The following is a 21328-nucleotide window of genomic DNA, read 5'->3' as shown; positions in this document are numbered from 1 at the left end:
TATTCAACAGAGGTGGGGGTGCATTGACAGTGACCTTGTTAATGGGCTTAAAATTAACACAAAATCGGGCAGTGCCGTCCTTTTTCTCTGCAAGTACGATCTGGAAGTTATACGGGCTCTCACTTGGCTCAATGATACCGTCCCTAAGCATTTCATTGACCTGTCTTAGGATAGTTTGCCTGCCTGCGTACCCATAGCTACCTGGTGGAATGAACATTGGGACGTGAGGATGGGTGGGGATGGCGTGTTCGGCCACTGTGGTCCGTTTAAGGGGGTCTGCACTCGCGAACACAGTACTCTGTTGGTCGAGCACACCCTGAATCAGGTCCCGGAATGCGGGAGGAACTCCGTGCTTAAATCCGTCGAGACTGACCTTGACCTCCGGCATCGGTGCGGCCCTTCCGAGCCCGTAGACAGTGCGGCGGCCTTGGACGCCCACGTGCACCCGGCCGTCCCGTACCTCGATCCTCGTGTCCTGCTGCTGGAGCCAGGGCTGCCCCAGGATGACGTCGTCGCGCAGCCCGGTGATCACCACGGCTGTCGTCGTCGACCGCTGGTCTCGGATGTCGACGTGTAGCGTCGCGACGCCCTGCGTCTGGCAGACGTCTCCGGCCGTGGCCAGCTGGAGTTGGCCCGGCTGGCACTCGTACTGGGCGTCTTCCAGGAGGCGTGCGGCGACGCAGTTGTGGCTGGCGGCCGTGTCAACCAGCGCGTTCACGGCCCGCCCATTGCCGTGGATCGGGATGCGCAGGAGGTCGCCTTCGTCGGCACTGACGTGACCCAGTAGGGGGCCTGCAGGTGCGTGCTCGCGGGCCTCGGCTGTTGTCGGGGGGGGGGGGGGGGGGAAGCGTCTGAGTCACTGCGCTGTCCCCCCGCGTCCGTTTCCCGACTGCCCCGGCGCCTCGTGGTCCGGACGGTAGCGGTTGCGCACTGGGCAGTGTTGGTGCCAGTGGTAGGTGCCCGCCGGGCAAGTCTGGCACTGTGGCGGGGGGCCCTCCCCAATGGCCCGTCGACGCCACGCCGGTGGCGACCGGTTGTCTGGGCGTGAGTTGTCGCGGCGCGCCTCTGCCCGCGGCGCGACGTACGTGACTACAGCTTGAGTGGTGTCGGTCGCCGGCTCCGTATGCGTCGGCGTCGCGGCGCTGGTTCTGGTGGGTTTGAGCGCCTTCAGGTCCTGTTTCACGGTCCGCGCGAGCTGGACGAATTCCTCCGCTGAGCTTTGGGCCGCGTGACGTAGGTGTGGGCGGATTTCCGGGCGCATGAGTTCAATGGTGGGTCCTAGGATTTCCTCCGGCGCTTGCGTCGGGAACAGGCGCTTGTACAGGCGTATTTTTTTGAGTATGAACGCCTCGGCCGACTCTGCGTGCCCTTGTTCCTGGCAGAACAGCTCCGTGCGCACCTTCAACTCCGTCCGCGCGTCTGCAAATCTGGCTTCGAACCGTCGGACGAACTCCGGTCAGGGCATGTCGAATTCGTGGATGATGGTCCACCACGTTCTAGCGTCCGCACGTAGCACTCCGCCTACTCTCTCGGCCCACTCCTCCTCCGGAACACCATAGCGACTCAACCTCCCGCGGCACGCGTTGAGAAACTGCCTCGGGTCGTCACTTGTCCGGCCTGCGAATTCCGGGAGTTCGACCTGCCCTACCGGGGTTGTGTGTTCGGGTCCGCGGGGCGGGTTGCTGTCCCTCGGTCATTCCTCCCCCTGCGCGCCGCGCGCCGTGACACTCCGCACAGATGTACCAGGTGTTCTCGGTGCTGTCCATCTCCGTCCGCGTGAGACACGCCACGTGCTTGAACGCACGGCACTGTTTACACCACACGCCTTCACGTGTTCGTCCGTCGCAGGTTACGTTCGTGCACTTGAAATAGTCCGGTACGGCCACCTTCCTTTCCCCCGGCGGACTGTCCCCCCGTGGCTCCAAACAGCTACACGTGTCCGCCCAGGACGCGCCTAAAAGACCTCCCACGTGTTTCGGTCGCGCGCACTTAATGCAGTACATCTTTTTCAGGTTGTACAGAACTTCCGTCTTCACCTCACTTACGTTACAGTCCGTCCGCATACAGTACGACATCGTGCTATGGCTGGTGTACTGCCTAGTCTACTCTTGCCCCGCACTCCACAAGTCTGTTCACGCCCTTGCCGAATTCTTGTAAGCGCGCGCGCCAAGGGACGGTCACGTGACCGTCGCGCCAGAGTACCGTTATCCGCTCCGCTCGCTCCGTCGCTCCGTGCAACAACAGCACATCTCCCTCGCGCCTCGGTCCTAGTTATTCCTGCAGTTTTGTCACGCCCCACGCTCTTGGGCGCCACATGACGTGGCCGGGGGTTGTTGTTAAGATGTTAGGCTGTAATTTAATGGGCGCCACCACGTGTAGGGGCACGTGGACCCGGCAAGACTCCTATCCCAGGGCGTGACGTCGCCCGTGTGGAGACGTGACTCGTTTCCCCCGAATACTGCCTATGCAATAACCAGACCTACAGCCCGCTCTCAGCGTCGGGCACGCTTTAATCCCTACCGTGGGCTCTCAAGGCATCCCACACGCCCCTAGGTACTCGGGTAACACACACGTGGTCAATCACAACGCAAGATACTGATTCGGGTTTTTATTGGCCTTGCACACACATCGGCACGATAATTCTTTACATACTCCTAGTCCCGTCGTTTAACAGTCAAAAGCCTTACGGCGCAATAGGCTTAGGTGAGGCCGGCCACCACGTGGCCGTGCTAGATTGTTCGCGAAAGTTTCAAGTCCCGTTACCGGAGTTACAGATATTAATCAAACAGGCGGCTCCCGAGGTAGGCCCCGGGGGTACACGAAAGCGTTTTAGAGTACTTACTAGTCGACAGAATTACCGGATCAGATGAATTACAAAGTTGAAGTCCCCGGAGTGCGGCGTGCTTCCTACCTCGGTGAGCGCTAGAGATCGACTGGGGAGAGCAATGGCCGTCGGGGTGGCTAGACAATGACGCAGCGCGCCAAAACGGATGGTACCGTTATTCGGGCCGTATTGCGCCGAGGCTTACTCAAGAAAACCCTAAAAGCTATTCTTTAATCTCTTACATAGAATTATAAAATATAAGAATTACATTAGAAATTTATTATGCAGTTCTCAATAAAAGGTGAAGATCGGTTTTGCATTATGGCCTCGGCAAGTCTACGTCTCTGGCGGCCTGCAGGATACGTCATCAATACACTTAAAATTTACGTTAATTATTGAAATGACAAATATTATAAAAATAACAGGGGCTAAAAAGGAAAGCGAATTACAAACAACCAATTACTAATAATTTAAGGGTACGAAGCACTGATTCTACTGCGCCCTCTTCCTGTGGTTCGCGGCGCCCTCACACGCACACACACACATGTCGGCGGGAGATTCAAACGCCAGGGAAGGAGTGGAGTGGCGGGGTGTGATGGCATATCGAGCTGGGCGTAGCCCCGGACGATGTCAAATCTTTGCATTTTTTATATGTTTTAAATATCATTTTACACAAATATTGTTACTATTATTTCTTTATATATTTTTGGATGTATACCACAGGGACGGATCCAGGATTCACTTCTTGTGGGAAGGGGGAGGGGGGTGCGGCACCGGTTATCTGGACCTTGTATAATACCTGTTTATTATACCTAAGAAGTCGCATTACCCAGTGCATATTTTACCCTTCTTCCCGCACCCCCCCTCTAAATCTGTCACTGGTATACCACCATTTAATTTTTTAGTATTGTGATAATTTGTTCTTAAAATAGTAATCATTATATTTGTTTATGCCAGAATTAATGGCTAGTAAAACTTCCATGTCTTTTAGTCGGCTCAGAATGGAAGGGGGCATTTTTGTGATTTCAACATCCCATGTTGCCTATTTAATTATAAAAATAATATAAGTAAAAACATTAGGTAGTTGTTAGATAAAAATTTTTACAACAAGAGTTTGTTAATATGTTACAAATTTTCTAGCTACAACTAATTGCTCCTTGTATGCGAAAACCCATAGACACAGAATGTTTAGCATAGTTAATGAATGCAAACCTGTTTTCACCAATATGTATTTGTATGCATATATTTGTGACATGCCCACCAACATTTTGAGTGCTTTAATGGTGGGCATGACATACAGACAAAATAAACACACACACATCCAAACGTAATAATTAATAAAGAAAACAAATACATAAAACTTCACAAAATAGATGCAGGCGCTACAATTGGCCAAGTACCGCACGTAGGGTAGCACTATGCAGTTGTGGGCACTATCTGCAGGGGGTCGACCATGCAGATATGCACCACATGCAAGCAGATGCAACAGCCAGCAGGAACCACACAGAAGTAGTGACCACATGATAAAACAAGACACGGCATACAAACGATAAACAAAATGTGTAATATGTGATATAACAAGATGAAGACAAGAACAGAATAATTATGGAACAATTAAATGATTAAGGGTTATAATTTTATTACAATACAAAATTTTTATTTGATTTATTGATGTTTGAAATTAATCTATAAATAAAATCGTTTTTGTTGTTTAGAGTGCATATCATAGATTTCAATTGACTGTTAAACTGGGGAACCTTTATACCAGTATTGTCTTGTAAATATTAACAATTATGTTTTGAACTATAACATTAGTACAGGGTCCGGCAAAAAGACCTCCCATATTTCAAAAGGCAGATACAAACAAACAAAGAAAGATACAGAAAAAATACTTTTAATTGTGAACAACAAATACTATGCATTTCAAATTACTTGGTTTTAAACATCATGTCAGATAAATGGCATCCTCCATTGTTCACACATTGACGAAGCCTTTCCCGGAAGTTGTCCATAGTTCGTCGTGTCATTTCCGGTGGAATGGCAGCCACTTCCTGGGTGATTGCCTCCTTAAGTGCTTGCAGGGTTGTGGGGCGATGTTTATAAACTTGCGCCTTTAAATGTCCCAAAGAAAAAAGTCACAAGGTGATAAATCAGGCGATCTCGGGGGCCAGACGATGTCTCCTCGCAAAGAGAGAAGATGTCCAGGAAACAACTCTCTCAGAATTGCTAGAGATCGCCGCGAAGTGTGAGCTGTGGCGCCATCTTGTTGGAACCAGACTTCTCCCTCTGCATGGTCTCTAAGAAACTGGTTTAACTTAGGTTGGAGGAAGGTCTGAATCATATGACAGTAGCGATTCAAATTAACTGTTACCGTAAGCCCATCTTCTTCAAAAAAATACGGACCCCACACACTGAATTCTGCAGCGGCGCACCAAACTGTCACACGAGGGCTGTGAAGTGGTCGTTGGTGAAGTTCCTGTGGGTTTTCTGCTGCCCAGTAGCAGAAATTTTGTTTATTTACAGTATCTGACAAGTGGAAGTGGGCCTCATCAGATGAAATCAACACACCACCAGGGGGAATGTTCTGAAGAATGTCCTCACACACAGCTCTACAAGTTTCAAAATCTCTCTCACTTAATTCTTGGGAAACCATCATTTTGTATGGGTGCATGTGAAGATCTCTGTGCAGGATTCTTCTTACACTCCGATCAGACAATCCTAGGGCAGCTGCCTGTTTAAGTGCTGAACGCTTTGGAGATTGCTGGATGGATGCTCTCACACGTGCCACATTTTCCGGCGTTGTAACAGTCCGAGGTCGGCCAGGCGATTTTCTTTTCAGCGCAGAACCTGTTGCTCTAAAGTTTGATACCCAAACGTGAATAGTTTTTCTATCCGCAACAGAATCATGTCGGCCAAGTTCGAACCGAATGCGAAATGCTCGCTGAGTATTAATCACAGAACTTCCGTTACGAATAAACTCCTCCACAACAAACGGACAATGTTCACCACGCCATGCCATTGCACCTACTGACAATGGCACGTTTACCGCTATCGATCAATATCCCCTCCATCGACGTATCCCCACCACAACTCACGGAGCGCCCTCTCCAAATACAGGAGGTCTTTTTGCCGGACCCTGTATATACAAACAGAGTATCTTAATAAGCTCCCCGAATATAAAGAACTAATATAGGTAGCATGTAATAACTTAGACTTATGATTTTGAAAAATTTATTTTTTTAGGGATTATATTTTCACTATCATAATTGTTAGTATTAATAAATTACTGAACAGTATTCTAATTAATATCTGACTCAAGCTAGGTCAAGTGTAAGAATAGAATCAATATTTGAGGTGTGAGAAGTTATATAATTAATTAATGCTACGGTTCTAAGGGAAATGGATACTAGAGAGTTTACATGTAGATGAAAAATAATTTGGAGTCCAAGATGACACCAATATCTTTTATACTAAGTGATACTGAGATTTCAGTGTTATCAAGTGAAGGAAATAATTTTAGTTTATAGCTTTGTTAAGAGAAACAAGAATAAGTTCACACCATTTGTCAATTTTAATAATGTCTCTTTGGAGCAGATAAACATTATTTAAGGAATTATTTTCTTTGTAAATTTTCAGGTAATCAGCAAACAATAGACAGAAGTATGATGAAGAACCCAAATTATATCATTAATATACATATTAAATAGTAGGGGAGATAGCATACCTCCTTGAGGAACACCAGATCTAGCAAAATACAAAGAAGAATTATGGTTGTTAATTGATAACAAAAAACAAGTCTTCAAGGTATCCAGTAAAGCAATTAATGTAATTATCAGTGAGGCCAAAGTTTCATAATTAAACAAGTAAAATATGTAGTATGACTGACAGTGTAAAAGGCTTTTGCCAGATCAAAATAACAGACATAGACCTTCCCCCCTATTGATAACTTTATTGTAAATTGGATTGAGGGAAGTGAGTAAATTTGTTTTAGTAGCCATACCATTTCTAAACCATGTTGTTTGCAGGATAATCAGTTTTTATTGAGAAATTAATTGGTTTAAAAATTATTTTTTCAAAATATTTTGGAAAACCATTTAGTAATGTCTATAATTTAAAACATTAAATTTACTTCCTTTTTTTTTTTAATTTGAATAACATTAGCTATCTTCCATTTAGAAGGGAAAACAACTTGTCTTTTTAAACTTGTATTAAAAATTTGTTCCAATAGTTGTTGCAAAGATAAGAACATCTTTTCAAGATTATATTTTATATGCCATAAGGCCCCGCTGACATAGTAGCTTTTAATGATTTTATACCCCTAAGGATGAGACTCTTAGAAATGAAGGAAACAGGAATAGTATTGGGACTTACTTAATAATTTCCACACTCCTGCTTGACTGAACTCGTTAATCTGCACTGATTGACACACCTGGGCCCATAACCTCTTTTGGGTATATGCAGTTTAGATAATAATGTGCTGATCAATGAGTACTGCTTGTCTTTTTCTACACATGATACACATCACAAAACATTAATGGCTGCGACATACAAACAGTATAACTGGATTCCGGAAACACAAAAGTGACTGGATTCCGGAAACACAAAAGTGGGATACACTGTTCAAGTCAAGTTGAAGTTTAAACAATTTACAAACCAACATGTTCATAATAAACACCAACAACTGTTTGTGTCACCTGAACCAAGAAATCACTGACTAGCAGCAGCAAAAACAGAAGAAAATATTTTTATGAAAATGGGCTATGATTATGACTGATAGCTAATTTTAACTTGGTATAGGTAGAGACTTTTAGTTCTTGGGGGTTGTAACTGAATGAATACTGTCATTGTGGGCCGATAATGCTGATGCCTGGAGTTAAAATTTAATTTCTAATTTAAATTCCAAAACAATGGTAAAGTTACGGCTTGGCCCAAACCAAAAAGCGTTCAGTTCTCCACGCAAAATTTACTCATTACTAATAATCCATACGCCAGTGAGCTACACACAACCTATCCTTTCAGTAGCCGAGTGACAGCTGATGTAACACCATAGAATTATGCCGCAGGACACATCTTTCTAGAACATTTAAGAAGGTTACAGTGCCAGATATTATGTGTGATTACCTTGTAAAACCAAAAATTGGCACAATAACTTTCCAGAATGAAATGGTACTAGTAAAAAATTAGGAAGTAAAGAAAGAGAACATTTACAATAAAACTAGTCTCAATCATGGTGCCGCCGAGTCGTGCACCTGTCTTTCGTCCTTTCGTTTACTCAATCAATAACAAATGTTCTAGAATCATTATGAAAGCTTCTAAATAACTCGAAATGTAAAATATAGGTGTATAGTATAACCAAATATAAAGTAAATAACATACTGAAAAATGCATTTAATGTATTATAACTTAGTTATAGAAATGAGTACTAGTAAAAATATAGTTAAGTGCTTTTTTTTTTAATAAAACATCTTAACATAAAGATTATTTACGAGAATATTAAGTATGAAAAAATATATGATAATATAAAAGACAAGTATAGAAACGAGTTCACTATAACCTTGATACTATATAATCAGCTGTTTCCTCTGAATGAATAAAACCTTGTAATAATTCCTCAAACATTCTGAGGAGGGCAAGGTCTTGCAGTGTTACAATTTTTTCCAGCCACTTAGGGGACTTGGACCTCACGTAAATCAATTTCGTGCCACAGTGCCTTTTAATTCCTCAAGTATTGTTATTTTACGTAATTATAAAGATACCGACGCCACATGTAATAAATGGTTTCCGCCGAACCACGTAGTAACTAACTCTTGGGAATGAGACATTTGGGATGCCTTAAGAAAGTTCAGGAATCCCAAAATCATGCCAGGAAAATGCCAGATTGATGCTTTATCATATACAGTGGCCAATTTCTTCCCTGTGTTTCATGCATTGTGGCAATCTTTAATGACCTTGCTTTTGATCAAACATATAGCCCAAATAAAAATAAAATAAAAATATTTGTAATGAATAAGTTGCTGTCACAGATGATCTGAGCGGCGAGGTGACTGTGGCGCCAAGCAAGAAGCTTGAAGACCTAATACACTTGGCAGAGCTGTGTGTGGATCTACTGCAGCAGAACGAAGAGCACTACGCGGAGGTAGGAATGTTTACTACTCGAAACGAATCGCTTGTAGCTGTAACTCTACTTTTTTTTACTCTATTAAACCATTAGATTTTTCCATACTTCAAACTGGCTGTTCTTCCATCCAATTAAACTTTTTACTGTATTCGAAAAGAAAGTTTAATTTGCTTACTAGTCATATATTTTAGTTAGTTTTTTTTCTGCTGTAAATTCATACTGCATCAAGTACAACTATGTATCATCATCATGAATATTTATTTTCTCCACATTCAGTAATGATGTAAATGTATTTGGGCGTGTGAAAAGTAGTTAATGGGGAAAAAATTAAAATAGAAAAATACTTTTTCCAACTCTGATTCCTCATAGCTGTAATATACATTTAAAAAAAGCATATACGGTCTAATCATTCTATTAATAGATGATAAATTGAAGATATATATGTTTTACAAGAAAACTAAGTAAAATAATTTTTTTTTTATGTTATCACTTTGACTTGCTGATGTGATAAGAGAATACAGGCTTGTCATTTTTTATCCTTGTAGTCAGGTATATGGATTTTCCTTCAGGAAACATCCCAGTTATAAACAGTGAATTATCTCCTTTTTGAAATGGGTGGTTATTGGAAAACTAGTTTTTTGTATGTATAAAAACCAGTCTATTTTTATCATTATAAATAATCTAATTTTGCTAGTATACAATGTTAGAAAATAACTCTTGTTAAAATTTATCCAGGTACAATTTTGGTTTTTTCGCAATAGGTGTTTCAGATAAACCAAAATTTGTTGAGTAAACATGAACAACGCTTTCAGATATTCAAAAATTGTTTACGTGTCTTTTCTGGTATCTAGGGCCTACACGCAAATTAGTTGTTTATTAGTGTCCCAAATTCCATTAAATAAAAACAACTAACTATCTACAACTTTAATGATAAAATTTTTTTTATAAACACAGAGCATATGTCAATGAAAAAATTATTTATTTGTATAACAAAATACTAAAGTAATTTATAATATTAAAATAATGTTTTGGTTTTAACGTGTTTTGTATTTTTTTTTTTTTTTTCATTTTCATCCTCAGATTTTAAACATTCCTGTTTTTCACACTTATTCCCTGTAATCATGTACACAATCTCAATGCATGTTACTTTCCTGCCTTTAAAAAAATTCCTCAATTTTACATAAAATATTTTCATGTTTCTTGAAAATTTTTGTTTACAGGTTTTATTGTAGTTTACTTAAGAATTCACTTGATAGAAAATGTTTCTTTTCTCAATTCCTGGTCTTGAAACATCCACTGTTGTTATCTAGTTAAGTATAACAGAGACCTCAATATATTCTAAAATTAAAATTACGTATTTACCAGACATTGTCAAGTTTTCTTCAATTGTAAACGAACAACATAGCTATAACATGTTAAGGGAGTATGATGAGATGGAACAAATTTTTTTATCATAAACCTTAGTATGTTACATTACATAATAGCATACTCAAATTGATAGGCCATGTGTACGTGTTAAATTATTTATGCCATTCACATACATATTAGGATATGGAATAACAATGCTATTTAGAAAATGGATTAACAATATTTCAGTTTACTTAATGATGGTACACAGACAACTCCTCCAAACAGTAACAACTATAGATGCGTATACACAACCAACTGTATACAGAAATATAAATTTACATTCATAACACCATCCCTTAAAATTTATATTGTTGCGAACTCTTACTTAAATAAAAAATTGATAGACTCAGATAATCATCACATAACACAGAGTTCACTTGGTCAGACAAGAATACTGTACACATGCCTCATGTTTGGTTTTTTAAAGGCATATTAAAAAAATCAGCTATCATCTCCTCTGAAGGTACATGCATGATGTTGACAATGCCTGACTCAACAGGCTCTCTGATAAAGTGATTTTTAATGACAATATGCTTCGATAGTGAGTTAATAACTAATAACATAGTTTTTTGCTAGTTGAATTGCTCCTCTGTTATCACAGAATACAGCAAAGGATCTGCTTACACTTTGTGGGTCAATTTCAGACATATGTCTGAGCCACAACAATTTTTTTATGGTGAATACTGCTTCACATGTTGACAATGCAACAGTTTTCTGTTTTTTTACTAATCCACAATATTGTACCATCACACAATTTTAAAACACAACCAGTAACAGAGTATTTGTTGTTAATTTTGTTTCCCCTGTCAGCATCACAAAAAACCATCAATTTACTTTCACAATCTTTTGAAAACTCTAGTTTATAACTTAACGTACACTTAAGATATCTTAGTACTCTTTTAATATCAAGCCAGTGTACCCTTTTGTGAGACTAATTGAACCTTCTTAACGGGTTAGTTGCAAAAGAAATGTCTGGTCTACTGATTTGAGAAAGATACAGTAAGCTGCCAATGGCCTCTTGGTGTGAAAAACTCACTTCACGGGAATCTTGTTCACCTTCAGCATCTCAGTCCAGTCCAGGATCAAGTGGGGTAACCACAAAGTTGGCACTGCCAGAGACATCTGCTGTTAAGCCTGATCCATCAGCAGTAAGCCTGTGCGAATATCAGTTTTTTAGTTCGAATCGAATTCGAATACGAATACCAAATTATTCTCGAATACGAATATTGAGTTCGAATAATTGGAATGAGAATTGAAATCCCATAAAACATGTTTCCTATATCACATCACATTACAATATGATAACAGGAACATATTTACTGATACAATGTACATATGTAGAATCAAAAAACTGACAGTACTTAAAATTTGAAGGTTCTCCAATTTTATAATTAGTTCGTATTAAAAAGAGTCTTGTCACATCACTACATATTAGCTAATTTAAATTTTTGTGGAGAAGCACAAGCTGCTCTACATTTTTGGGGAGTAGACTCTCTCTTCTACACGTCACAATGTTGCCAGCTGTTGAGAAAAGTCTCTCACTGCACACTTGTGTGGCAGGTATAGACAAGTACTTTCTTGCTACCACAGCTATGTTTCGGAAACAAGTGCGCCTCTTCTCTGACCAGAAACTGAAAGGATTTTCATCCTTTGGGATTAAGGGTGCTGCCAGATATCCGTTTACTTCTCCTTGGATAGTTTCTTTGTAGCTTGCAATCTTAGACTGAGCTGCTGTTGAAGGTATCACGTAGGCGGCCCACAGAGATGACTTCTTAATAGGCATTTCACTTGTAGCCTCACTTGTCTCAGTTATAGTTTCAGCTACTGTGTTCAGCTTACACAGCTTACATACCTCCCTGCACAAATTTTCAACCCATATTTTATTTTTAATTTTCATCCTCAATTAGTGAATCTTTGAACCGTGGATCTACCAACATAGAAAACACATTTACTTCACAATCTTGGTACACCATGTAACGTGATCGCAAGCTAAGTAAGTTCTTGGCTAGAGTTTTTTTTTTTTTTATGCGCGGGACAGGATAATTGCCTGAGCTGTCACTACGCGAGGAATTTGGGAAGGGTGGGAAGGGTATGAAGTTTTAGGGGGGGGGGGGGTTTGCCACCTGCATCAGGTCGTTTACTGTGTATTATCCTATTGAAAAACATTGACGTAGCATGTTAGGCTTTTGGAGTCTTTGCTGTGAGTATGCGGCCAGTTGTTTTCCACATGGTCTGTACAATTTTCTTTCTCTTCGCCGTTACGTTCGGAACGAAATTACAGTGCCGACAAACCATGTTTCACCCTCTAATCTGAAAACTGTCACCTATAACATCCCGGTTGTGTGGATTTTACAGACACGTATTTATCTTTATCAGTATGCTGACAGTTCAAATCTATTTTAAACGACCTGACGACATTCTTCTATATAAAATACGTTAGTTATCTATCCGAATTACTGTGTTCAAACGGGCTTTACGTGGCCAGATGTAGTGGAATAACTCCATATAAAGAACTCTAAAACATTACGAGAATCCCGCGGAACGTTTTCCCTCGCCCAACGAGAGAAACCTCCGTGATCTCGAAATGTTTTCCGGTTTCAGTGATCCCGCTCAGCCTTTTTCTTAAGTGACTGAATATTCGTTTTTTTGAAGTGTTAGTATTCGAAATCGAATCGAATACGAATAATAAACTATTCGTTTTGATATTCGAAAATTCGAATATTCGCACAGGCCTAATCAGCAGCTAAAATTGAACTGTTACTAGGTTTCACGTCATTGAGTTTGCTGACATTATTTGTTACATGTACTGATGTACACGAATCCAAAAATCACTTTTTTTTTTGTTTAATTTCCGTCTTTACTCTTGACTTCTTGCAGAAGCTTAACTTTAATGGGATCCCCTGTAATGAGTGTCCCAGAATTTTCAAGAGCAATGATCATCGATTTGTAGTGGTCTGGTAAACCAGCTAACAAAAGGGTACCTACTCACTCATCACTCACACTAAACCTAATTTCATTTAACTTGAATGCAGTTGTGATAATTCTATCACAATAATCATCAATGGACTTGCAGTCATCTAAAGTCATCGTTACTAATGATCTCAGTAAGCTGACACGCTGGGTAAGACCAGGATCTTCCAAAGTATTTTCCAAAGGCTTCCATGCTTCTGCTGCAGTTTTAATATCACGTCTTATCAACAAGGAGAACAATGCTAGAGTGAGCCTTTCTATCCCTTTTGTTCCAGTCTTTGTCCATTTTCAGAGCTTCTGAGACACTCTGTGTCACATCCCATAAATCTTCTTGAACCAAATATGCCGTCTTTGTGAATTTCCATGTTGAAAATTTTTCTCTCCCAAATAATTGATCCACCATAGGTAGTAATTCCCCAACTTGTAGTACTAATTTTTGAGAATAATAACGAATCGGCCGAGACAATATGAGTTGTCATCGGATTGAGGTTAAGTAAACACACTGTGACATTGTTAGAAAAACGGATTAACAATATTTCAGTTTACTTCATGATGGTACACAGACCACTTTTCCAAACGGAAATATCCTAATAACTATGCATATACACAACTAACTGGATGTACACACCTAGATACAGAAATATAAATTTACATTCCTAACAATCCACACATAGGTTACATGTATGTTTGAATAAGAAGGTCCATTTTCAACTGTCACAAAGTACACAGGCAGATACATGGAGAAAATTTTTCATGCACATCTCTTCCACTGAATGAGAAAATGAATGTAGAGGCTTTTTTCACATGATTTTTTTATGACATCTTCAGTAAAACTGAAAAAGCAGTAGACAAAATTCAATTTTGTACCTAAATATTGTTAAGGTTGAATTTGCGTTGGTATATTCAATATTTTCCAGCGGTTTTAAACAGAATATTGTTTAATTTCTTTGTAAATTTCTACATATTGAAAATTAATTTTTTGTTCTGACACCATGATAATTTTTTTTGAGCAATGTGTTTCTATGCATCTGTATGCCACAGTGTTCGTAAGTAATGTCTGTTGGTGGACAGTCATATTAGTAAGAGTCATCTAGTAAGAGTCTCGGGAAGAGATATATCTAAATTAATGCTTTGTTATTTTACAAATTTTTTTACAGATAAAAATTTTTAGGTCTAATGTGCTTTGATTCATCTGAGAAAGAATATTGTTTTTAATTTTCACTAACCATTATTTTTTTAAAATTTCCCTTAAATTTGTTTGGAGGTTTCTTGTTAAACATTATACATCCAATCATGCCCTGATATATAATTTAAATTGGAAGAATTACATTACATGCTACTGCTGTGATTGCATACTCTCAATGGTCTCAATAGTGTTGAAAGATAACAGGTTTTATCTTAGTTCAAATGGTATAATTTTTACAAAAAATATTATTTTTATGTTTATAGGATGATTTTATTTATTTTAGAATGATTAAATTTTTTGGATTATGAATTAACGTTTTGCATTTAAAAGCAACAAGTTTTTAACAATTTTAGCTGACTATTGACACAATATATATACACTGGTTTCAGTTCCATGCATCAAGTAATAAATGGCTAGCTTCTTGTGTTTTCTGGTATTTTATGGACCAATTGCAGTTAATTTATTTTATGTTTTCAATCTATACTGTAAGAGAATATTTTGTGACTGGGTGGTATGTAAACAACCTCCATAAAGATTTAAATACAGAGACAAAGCTTGCACCACAAAACAATATAACAAGGAACAAGCACTACCATACACAATATAATTTTATTAAAATTTAAAATTCTGTGTTTCATTGTAAATAGCAAGTCAAAATACAACATTATGTTTCTCTACAGACATGTGTAACCTAGGTAACACATCAGAATCTAGTAACCAGCATGCTTGGTGTTGTTACGTGTGCTCTTTTGGTGTGTGCTGTGGAAGTTGTTTGATTGTAAAACCACTGGCATTTCTCTGCAGCATTACAATCTTTTTTTTTTTTTGTGTGTTATATTTTCACTAACAGTTTTTCTGTGACTAATATGAAATGTATAAACTCATTTCAATTGTTCATTTCACTTCTTATTGTAGCATTTCTATATTTTGAATTAAATTACTACAACCAGTAATAAGGAGCAATTTTTTATATGTGAATAAACGTCGTACTATTTAGCACATTTACTTACATGCTTGTTTTACTCTGCAAGTAATTTCAGGTGCTCATTGAAAGTTGTGTGCGCTTAAAAATTCTATCACTCATGTTTTTTTTTATTCATGGAGCAAATTATACATTTTTCAACATTTACTTTATAAATACCTCCTTTTTTCTTTATTTCATGTCACTAAGGAATGTTTTTAATTGAGTGTGTTTTACCAATCAGTTAATAAAATAGTTGTGCACTATTAATATAAACATTTTTCCTATTTAACAAAATTTTTTCGGGTTATTACATCAGTATATATTTAATATCTGCTGCAGTCAGAAATGCCAATTTCCTAAGTATTTTCCTGATGTCAGTGGAATATTTAATGTTTCCTTCTATCATTTTTGTTCTAGTTAGTTTTTTGCATACTGTGTGCAAAGCCAAACCTTTTTGTTCTTTGTCTTACTAATGAATGGTCTTGTCTTTCCTTTCTTCTGTCCTCTCAACGTGTTGGCTGTTGAACAAAGGCTTACAGATCGGTGAGTGTTGTACCGGAATGTGCTATGCTCGGCTCTGCATTTTCTTGTCTTTTCTTGCACCTGCTATACTTAATTTTGTAGTTGGTTTATAAGTGTATGCTTTCTGTCTGTATAAAAACTGGCATACAAATACCATTGCTAAATTTTTCGATGAGTTAATAGAGTTAAAAATTTAACTTTTAATAAAGGAGCGTAGAAAAACGTTTGCTTTGAAAATGAAACACCAATAAAAAATCCTTTGGTTAGTTTTTATAAGGTGTAAGATTATACACTTTATGTGTTGGTTTGACTTATTTTAGAAACATATTCACGAATCCAGTTAATCATAAAATATTGTAGGTAAACATTAAAAGACATGAACTGACCATATTAGATTTTAAAGTCACAGGTAAACAAATTTATCATTATTATATTTGGATTGTGACATTTAACACCTACAGTGTTCATTAACACATTTAAAACATGCCTAATTTATATTACTACGACCATTGGTTCAACCCTGATTTTTTGTTTTGCAATCAATTTCACACATGCAAGTTTTCATTCAATGTGAGATATCCTTATCCACCAAGATATTTTTTCAGTAGATTTCATCACAAGTGGGAGTAACACATCATGGTGATTTAGGTTAGTTTGTTACTTTAATATGATAATTTGATCTCTGAAATAGTGATTCAGTAAAATATTTCCTTAAAAGAACACCACAAATCAAATGTATTAAAATGGCAAATCTGTGGTTTTGACTAAACAATTTATTCTCTCTCTCTCTCTCTCTCTCTCTCTCTCTCTCTCGTTATTTATCACAAACTTGAAGACCACTGTAGGGCTAATTTCGTGTTTGTGTACAAAAGTCCATAGCATGATGTTGAAGAAAATGTTTATTTGAAGTTTTGCTGGAAAAATTGCCAACTCAATTGTCAAATTACAATATTTATAAATTGATTTTGTACATTACTGAAGTGTTCGAAGATGACCTAACACAATTATAGTACAAATTCCTTTTAATGTGTTAACTACAAAAGGAGAAAGAAGATTTCTGAGGCGTTGTGAATTTTATTCTTCACCAAAAACAGTTGCCCAAATACATTCTGATTCACTGTTCCAAAAGTTTCTTCACAGAAACACCAACAATAATTTGGTCGGCGAATTCAAGAAATTACTGTCTAGCAGCACCAAGAACAGAAGAAATAATCTTGTCTACAAATAATTGTCGAAACACTGGCCCACCTTTAAATGTTTAATTGAGTACAACCAGAGCTCTAGGTCCCTGGAAGAGATTGCTGCATAAAGTATTCCATGGTGCCCTAGCGCTGAAAAACACTGACAACTGTAGTTAAAATTAAATTTTTAGCTATAAATGCTGAAAAACTTTTATAAAGCAGTCTGGGATAGATAAAAAGGCATTAAAATGTCTAAACTACTGCAAGTGACAACTAACTTAAAGCCCTAGTAATATGCTGCTGGACACATCCTTCTAGAACATATTTGACCCATTTCACACATTTAACATTTTAAAAAAAATTGTTACTTAAATTAATGGTTTCTCATTATCTAAACATCTAATCTATTGAAGTGTTGACTGTTTTTCAAAATATTTGTTACATTATAGTGAGTTAAATAATTAAATTAAGAGAAAATAGTATTTGCTATTCATCTCTAACCATAGTAATAAAATGTCTTGGCAAGTAATATATATATATATATATGTGTGTGTGTGTGTGTGTGTGTGTATGTATATGTATGTATGTATGTGGTTATATGTATGTGTATGTATATTAGAAAACCGGTACTTAGCTATAAATTTCAATGAAGTGGAAAAATGATTCACCTCCAAAATTTCATTACTTTTTAACAATTGTTAAAATAAACAAAATTCAAAGGTTATATGATGCCTGTAATTTTTTATATGGGTCTGCCTTTCTAACTTCAGTGATATTTAAAAAAAATTGATTATTTTTTTAAAGTTATTTTTATCCATACCATGCTTGGAAACTCTGACCAAAGTACCAAAAATAAATACGTGATGCCTTAGAATGTGGGTCTGAAAATGCCACATTCAAAAGCTTGTAGGTGGCTTTGGGTAGGTCAAGTGATAACTGCTGCTAGAAGCTTGAAGCTCTGTTCCAAATGGAAGCTTCACTAGCTTGCATTGCTACATAAGTGCCGATCTTGCATAAATTCATCTGATGTATGGGGCAGCAAATGGAAAAAGACGAGCTGTTTGATGGTTGTACAGGAACGATTCCAAACCTGGGACCTGCTAAATTGGCAGATATTAAAACATGTTCACTGGCAGATTTGCAAAAGTGGATCCTTCAGTGCTAGCATTTGTAATGTGGGCCACACATGTACAGCCAGTAATCCTCACATGGCAGAAGCTGTTTTACATCCATCCACAAGAACGAGAGCTATTGCGTCTAGCCTGAGTCTGAGGCATTCGCTCCAACATAGGGTCGTTTAGGCATTAGTTGGTGACAGTGCGTTGACCTATTTCAGTGGGTGCCACCGTGTAGTTAAGGCCAATGTTTTATGTTTTGTTTTAAACACAACTGAATATGGGAAATGCAGGCGTACTGATGACAGATTCGTAAGATCCCAGAGAGGAATGCAGCAGCTTGCTAACTCGTCCATCTCTTGTCCACCTTCACGGATTGTAGCTCAGGGTGTGGCATCGCATGTGTGTTCCTTGGGACGATTCCTCATCTTCATTGCCTTTTTCCTGGTTGTAATTACCGAGGTGCTCACCCAGTGTGTGAGCACTCGCAGATGAGGGACTCGAACCAGCAACTGTCATAGTCATGTTGACGATGACCTGCTTGGTATCGTACGTGTTAAATTGCCTCTGGAACCTCAACTTGCCCTGCGAGATGGCACTCGCCGATGGAGGACTCGAACCTGCAATTCACGCCGTGTTGATGACCACCTCCTTGGTGACGTTTGCTGTCATTCGCCTCTGGGATCTCAAGTCACTCAGCAAGTTGGTACTCACCAATGGAGAACTCAAACCCACAACCCACAGGAGAGCTTCTCGTTATGCATTCCTTCCATTGTTCGACATGTTTTGGCATGCTTTTAGTTATGCCAACCAGCTTCTTCTTGCCATCTTGTATGATAGCTTCGGGCTGGTACTTGATGACTCTGGGTGTTGTCGTCCGAGGAGAGACTGTATGTATGGTCGACTGCTCAACCACCTTATATACTCGCCTGAGAGTAATAGTAGTAAAGTCCTAGAAGCTTCAAAGACTGCCCTGGGATCAACTACTTTCATTAATGCCTTTTCAGTTGTAGATGTGTTATGTATGCCCGATTACAATACCCTGCTATAAACTTACCTCAAGGTGTAATGTAGCCCGAGGAAAAAAAAATGAGACATGATGCCTTCAGTAATGCCTTTTGCAACAGATCTGGTCTGTTCTCAGTGTCGGACACACTAAATGTTAATGAAACACGTGGGTTCTCAAGGCCTTCCGCGTGCCTTAAACATACGGGTCACAGACTCCTGGCAAATAACCAACTTTCCACACTGTAACACATTTTTTTTTACACATCTGTACTTTTATGCCCTCATTACATATTGATATAAAAAAAAATTTAATGCTCTATGGTAAAAATCGTCGTAGGTGAGTTTTGGACATCCTCAAGGCTGAACATTAATCTACAGATTGTCCCTTAAAAAGGTTAAAATATAATTAATAATGCAGCCGGCTGCTCAAGACAGGTACAGAGAATACTTTGAAAGCTTTTAAGATATTAAAACAGAAAAAAATAGTCAGTGATGACTTCAGACTGGGGCGGATGTAAAAAAATGGTGACTGGCCTGTGCCCTTCGCACCCTCGCTGATGACTGTTCAGTTATACTGTACTCATCCTGCATTTTACAAAAGCGCAGGGCATGAAATCTTTACATAATTAACACATGTTTTTAAATTTGTCCGACCGTTTAAAATATTTGCATATAAGAATATAAATTATTAAAACTTATTGCCACATAGGGGTGCGTTAATAAAATTAATGCAAGTTGCTTGCTTGAAGGTTGCTGAGCATAGCTGTAAAAACATTAAATCTTGGGGTTAAAAATAAACAAATTACAATTCCTTTTACTTATTATTTAGGATACGTGGAACTGAATTTACAACACTCTCATGCGCCCTCTGTCGAGAGTTGCTTGTGCTATTTTAACTGGCTCATGCACACGGCTCGCTGCTTACGAAGTTTGTTTGCATCCCGAAAAGAAGAGCTGGGGAGAATGTGGGGAAGGGAGGTGGAGTTGCAACATGTTTAAGTGGGTGGAGCCCTGAATGATGACAACTCATATGGAAGACTTGACACGATGAAGAAATGTGCTCATTACATTAACAGCAAGTGCAGGTGTTGAAAGCGGAAGTTTATCCTCCTCTTGAAGACTTTGAACATTGGTATCTGCAACAGACAGCCTTACAGCCTGAGTTCCCTTCACACGTGTTATTCACGAATAAATCTACATTTACACTGGAGAACTTGTTTACAGCCACAATGCTCACCATGTAGGGAAATGAAAATTTGCATGTGACAAGACCATATGCCTATCAGGAATGATTCTCAATCAATGTGTGGGCGTATTTTGTGCACAATTTCTTGTTTTTTCCTTACAAAATGTATAACATTTCTTTAAATTGAAACATTAAGTATACTAATCTTTCATGAATAAATTAGAAAAAAATTTTATACTTTGTTTTTATTTGTAAGATATTAAATGTTAAGTAAGAATAAAAAAATTTTAAATGTTGGTTGTATACAAGAGATGGACTGAGACTCAATAACTGGAGCTGAGTTCATTGAACTTTATTTTATGAGAGACTACAGAATTTTTCTTAAACTCAATACATATTTCACATGTATAATGAGCATAAAATCACATACTACTATTATGCAAACACTTAACAGTGAAATTAATCTTGTATTTACATTATGACTATTTACACAGTTTTCTTAGTTGCAGTTTATTTTACAATGGGTCACTGCTGGCAAAATGTATATCTGCTTTAAACGTTTCTAACCACTGGAAAGCGACACCATTTTGAAATGTAAGGACCGGGTTCTTCATAGATAACACAGCAAACAAACTCCGAGATAAAATTGTTATTTTTTGTCAAGTGAACAGTTTCTAATACAACTCCATTTCATAGTATTCATGTCAGTACAAACATAGCAACACAAAAGTGATATATCTTGTATCATCATATCTTTCATTATCCATCCAAGCAATAAGTGGTATGGCCTTGTTTTTGTTCATAAATGATGCTACAGTAAAAGCTCTTTAATTCTGTAATCCAG

At 38.5% G+C, this 21328-nt stretch overlaps 1 protein-coding gene across 3 annotated transcripts in view; it reads left to right on the top strand.

Annotated features, from left to right (window-relative positions):
• LOC134529209 (calcium-dependent secretion activator) overlaps positions 1–21328 on the top strand; it is a 520687-nt gene that overhangs the window by 386538 nt on the left and 112821 nt on the right. For all 3 annotated transcript variants that reach the window (XM_063363074.1, XM_063363075.1, XM_063363076.1), the window contains one exon: positions 8848–8960. In XM_063363074.1, the coding sequence (XP_063219144.1) occupies positions 8848–8960 (113 nt within the window). The remainder of the gene's footprint in view (positions 1–8847; positions 8961–21328) is intronic.

This window comes from Bacillus rossius, chromosome 2 (genome assembly GCF_032445375.1).
Source record: "Bacillus rossius redtenbacheri isolate Brsri chromosome 2, Brsri_v3, whole genome shotgun sequence".
Taxonomy (NCBI): Eukaryota; Metazoa; Arthropoda; class Insecta; order Phasmatodea; family Bacillidae; genus Bacillus; species Bacillus rossius.
The sequence above is the reverse complement of the archived record's forward strand: the minus strand, read 5'-3'. Positions and strand labels throughout refer to the sequence as shown.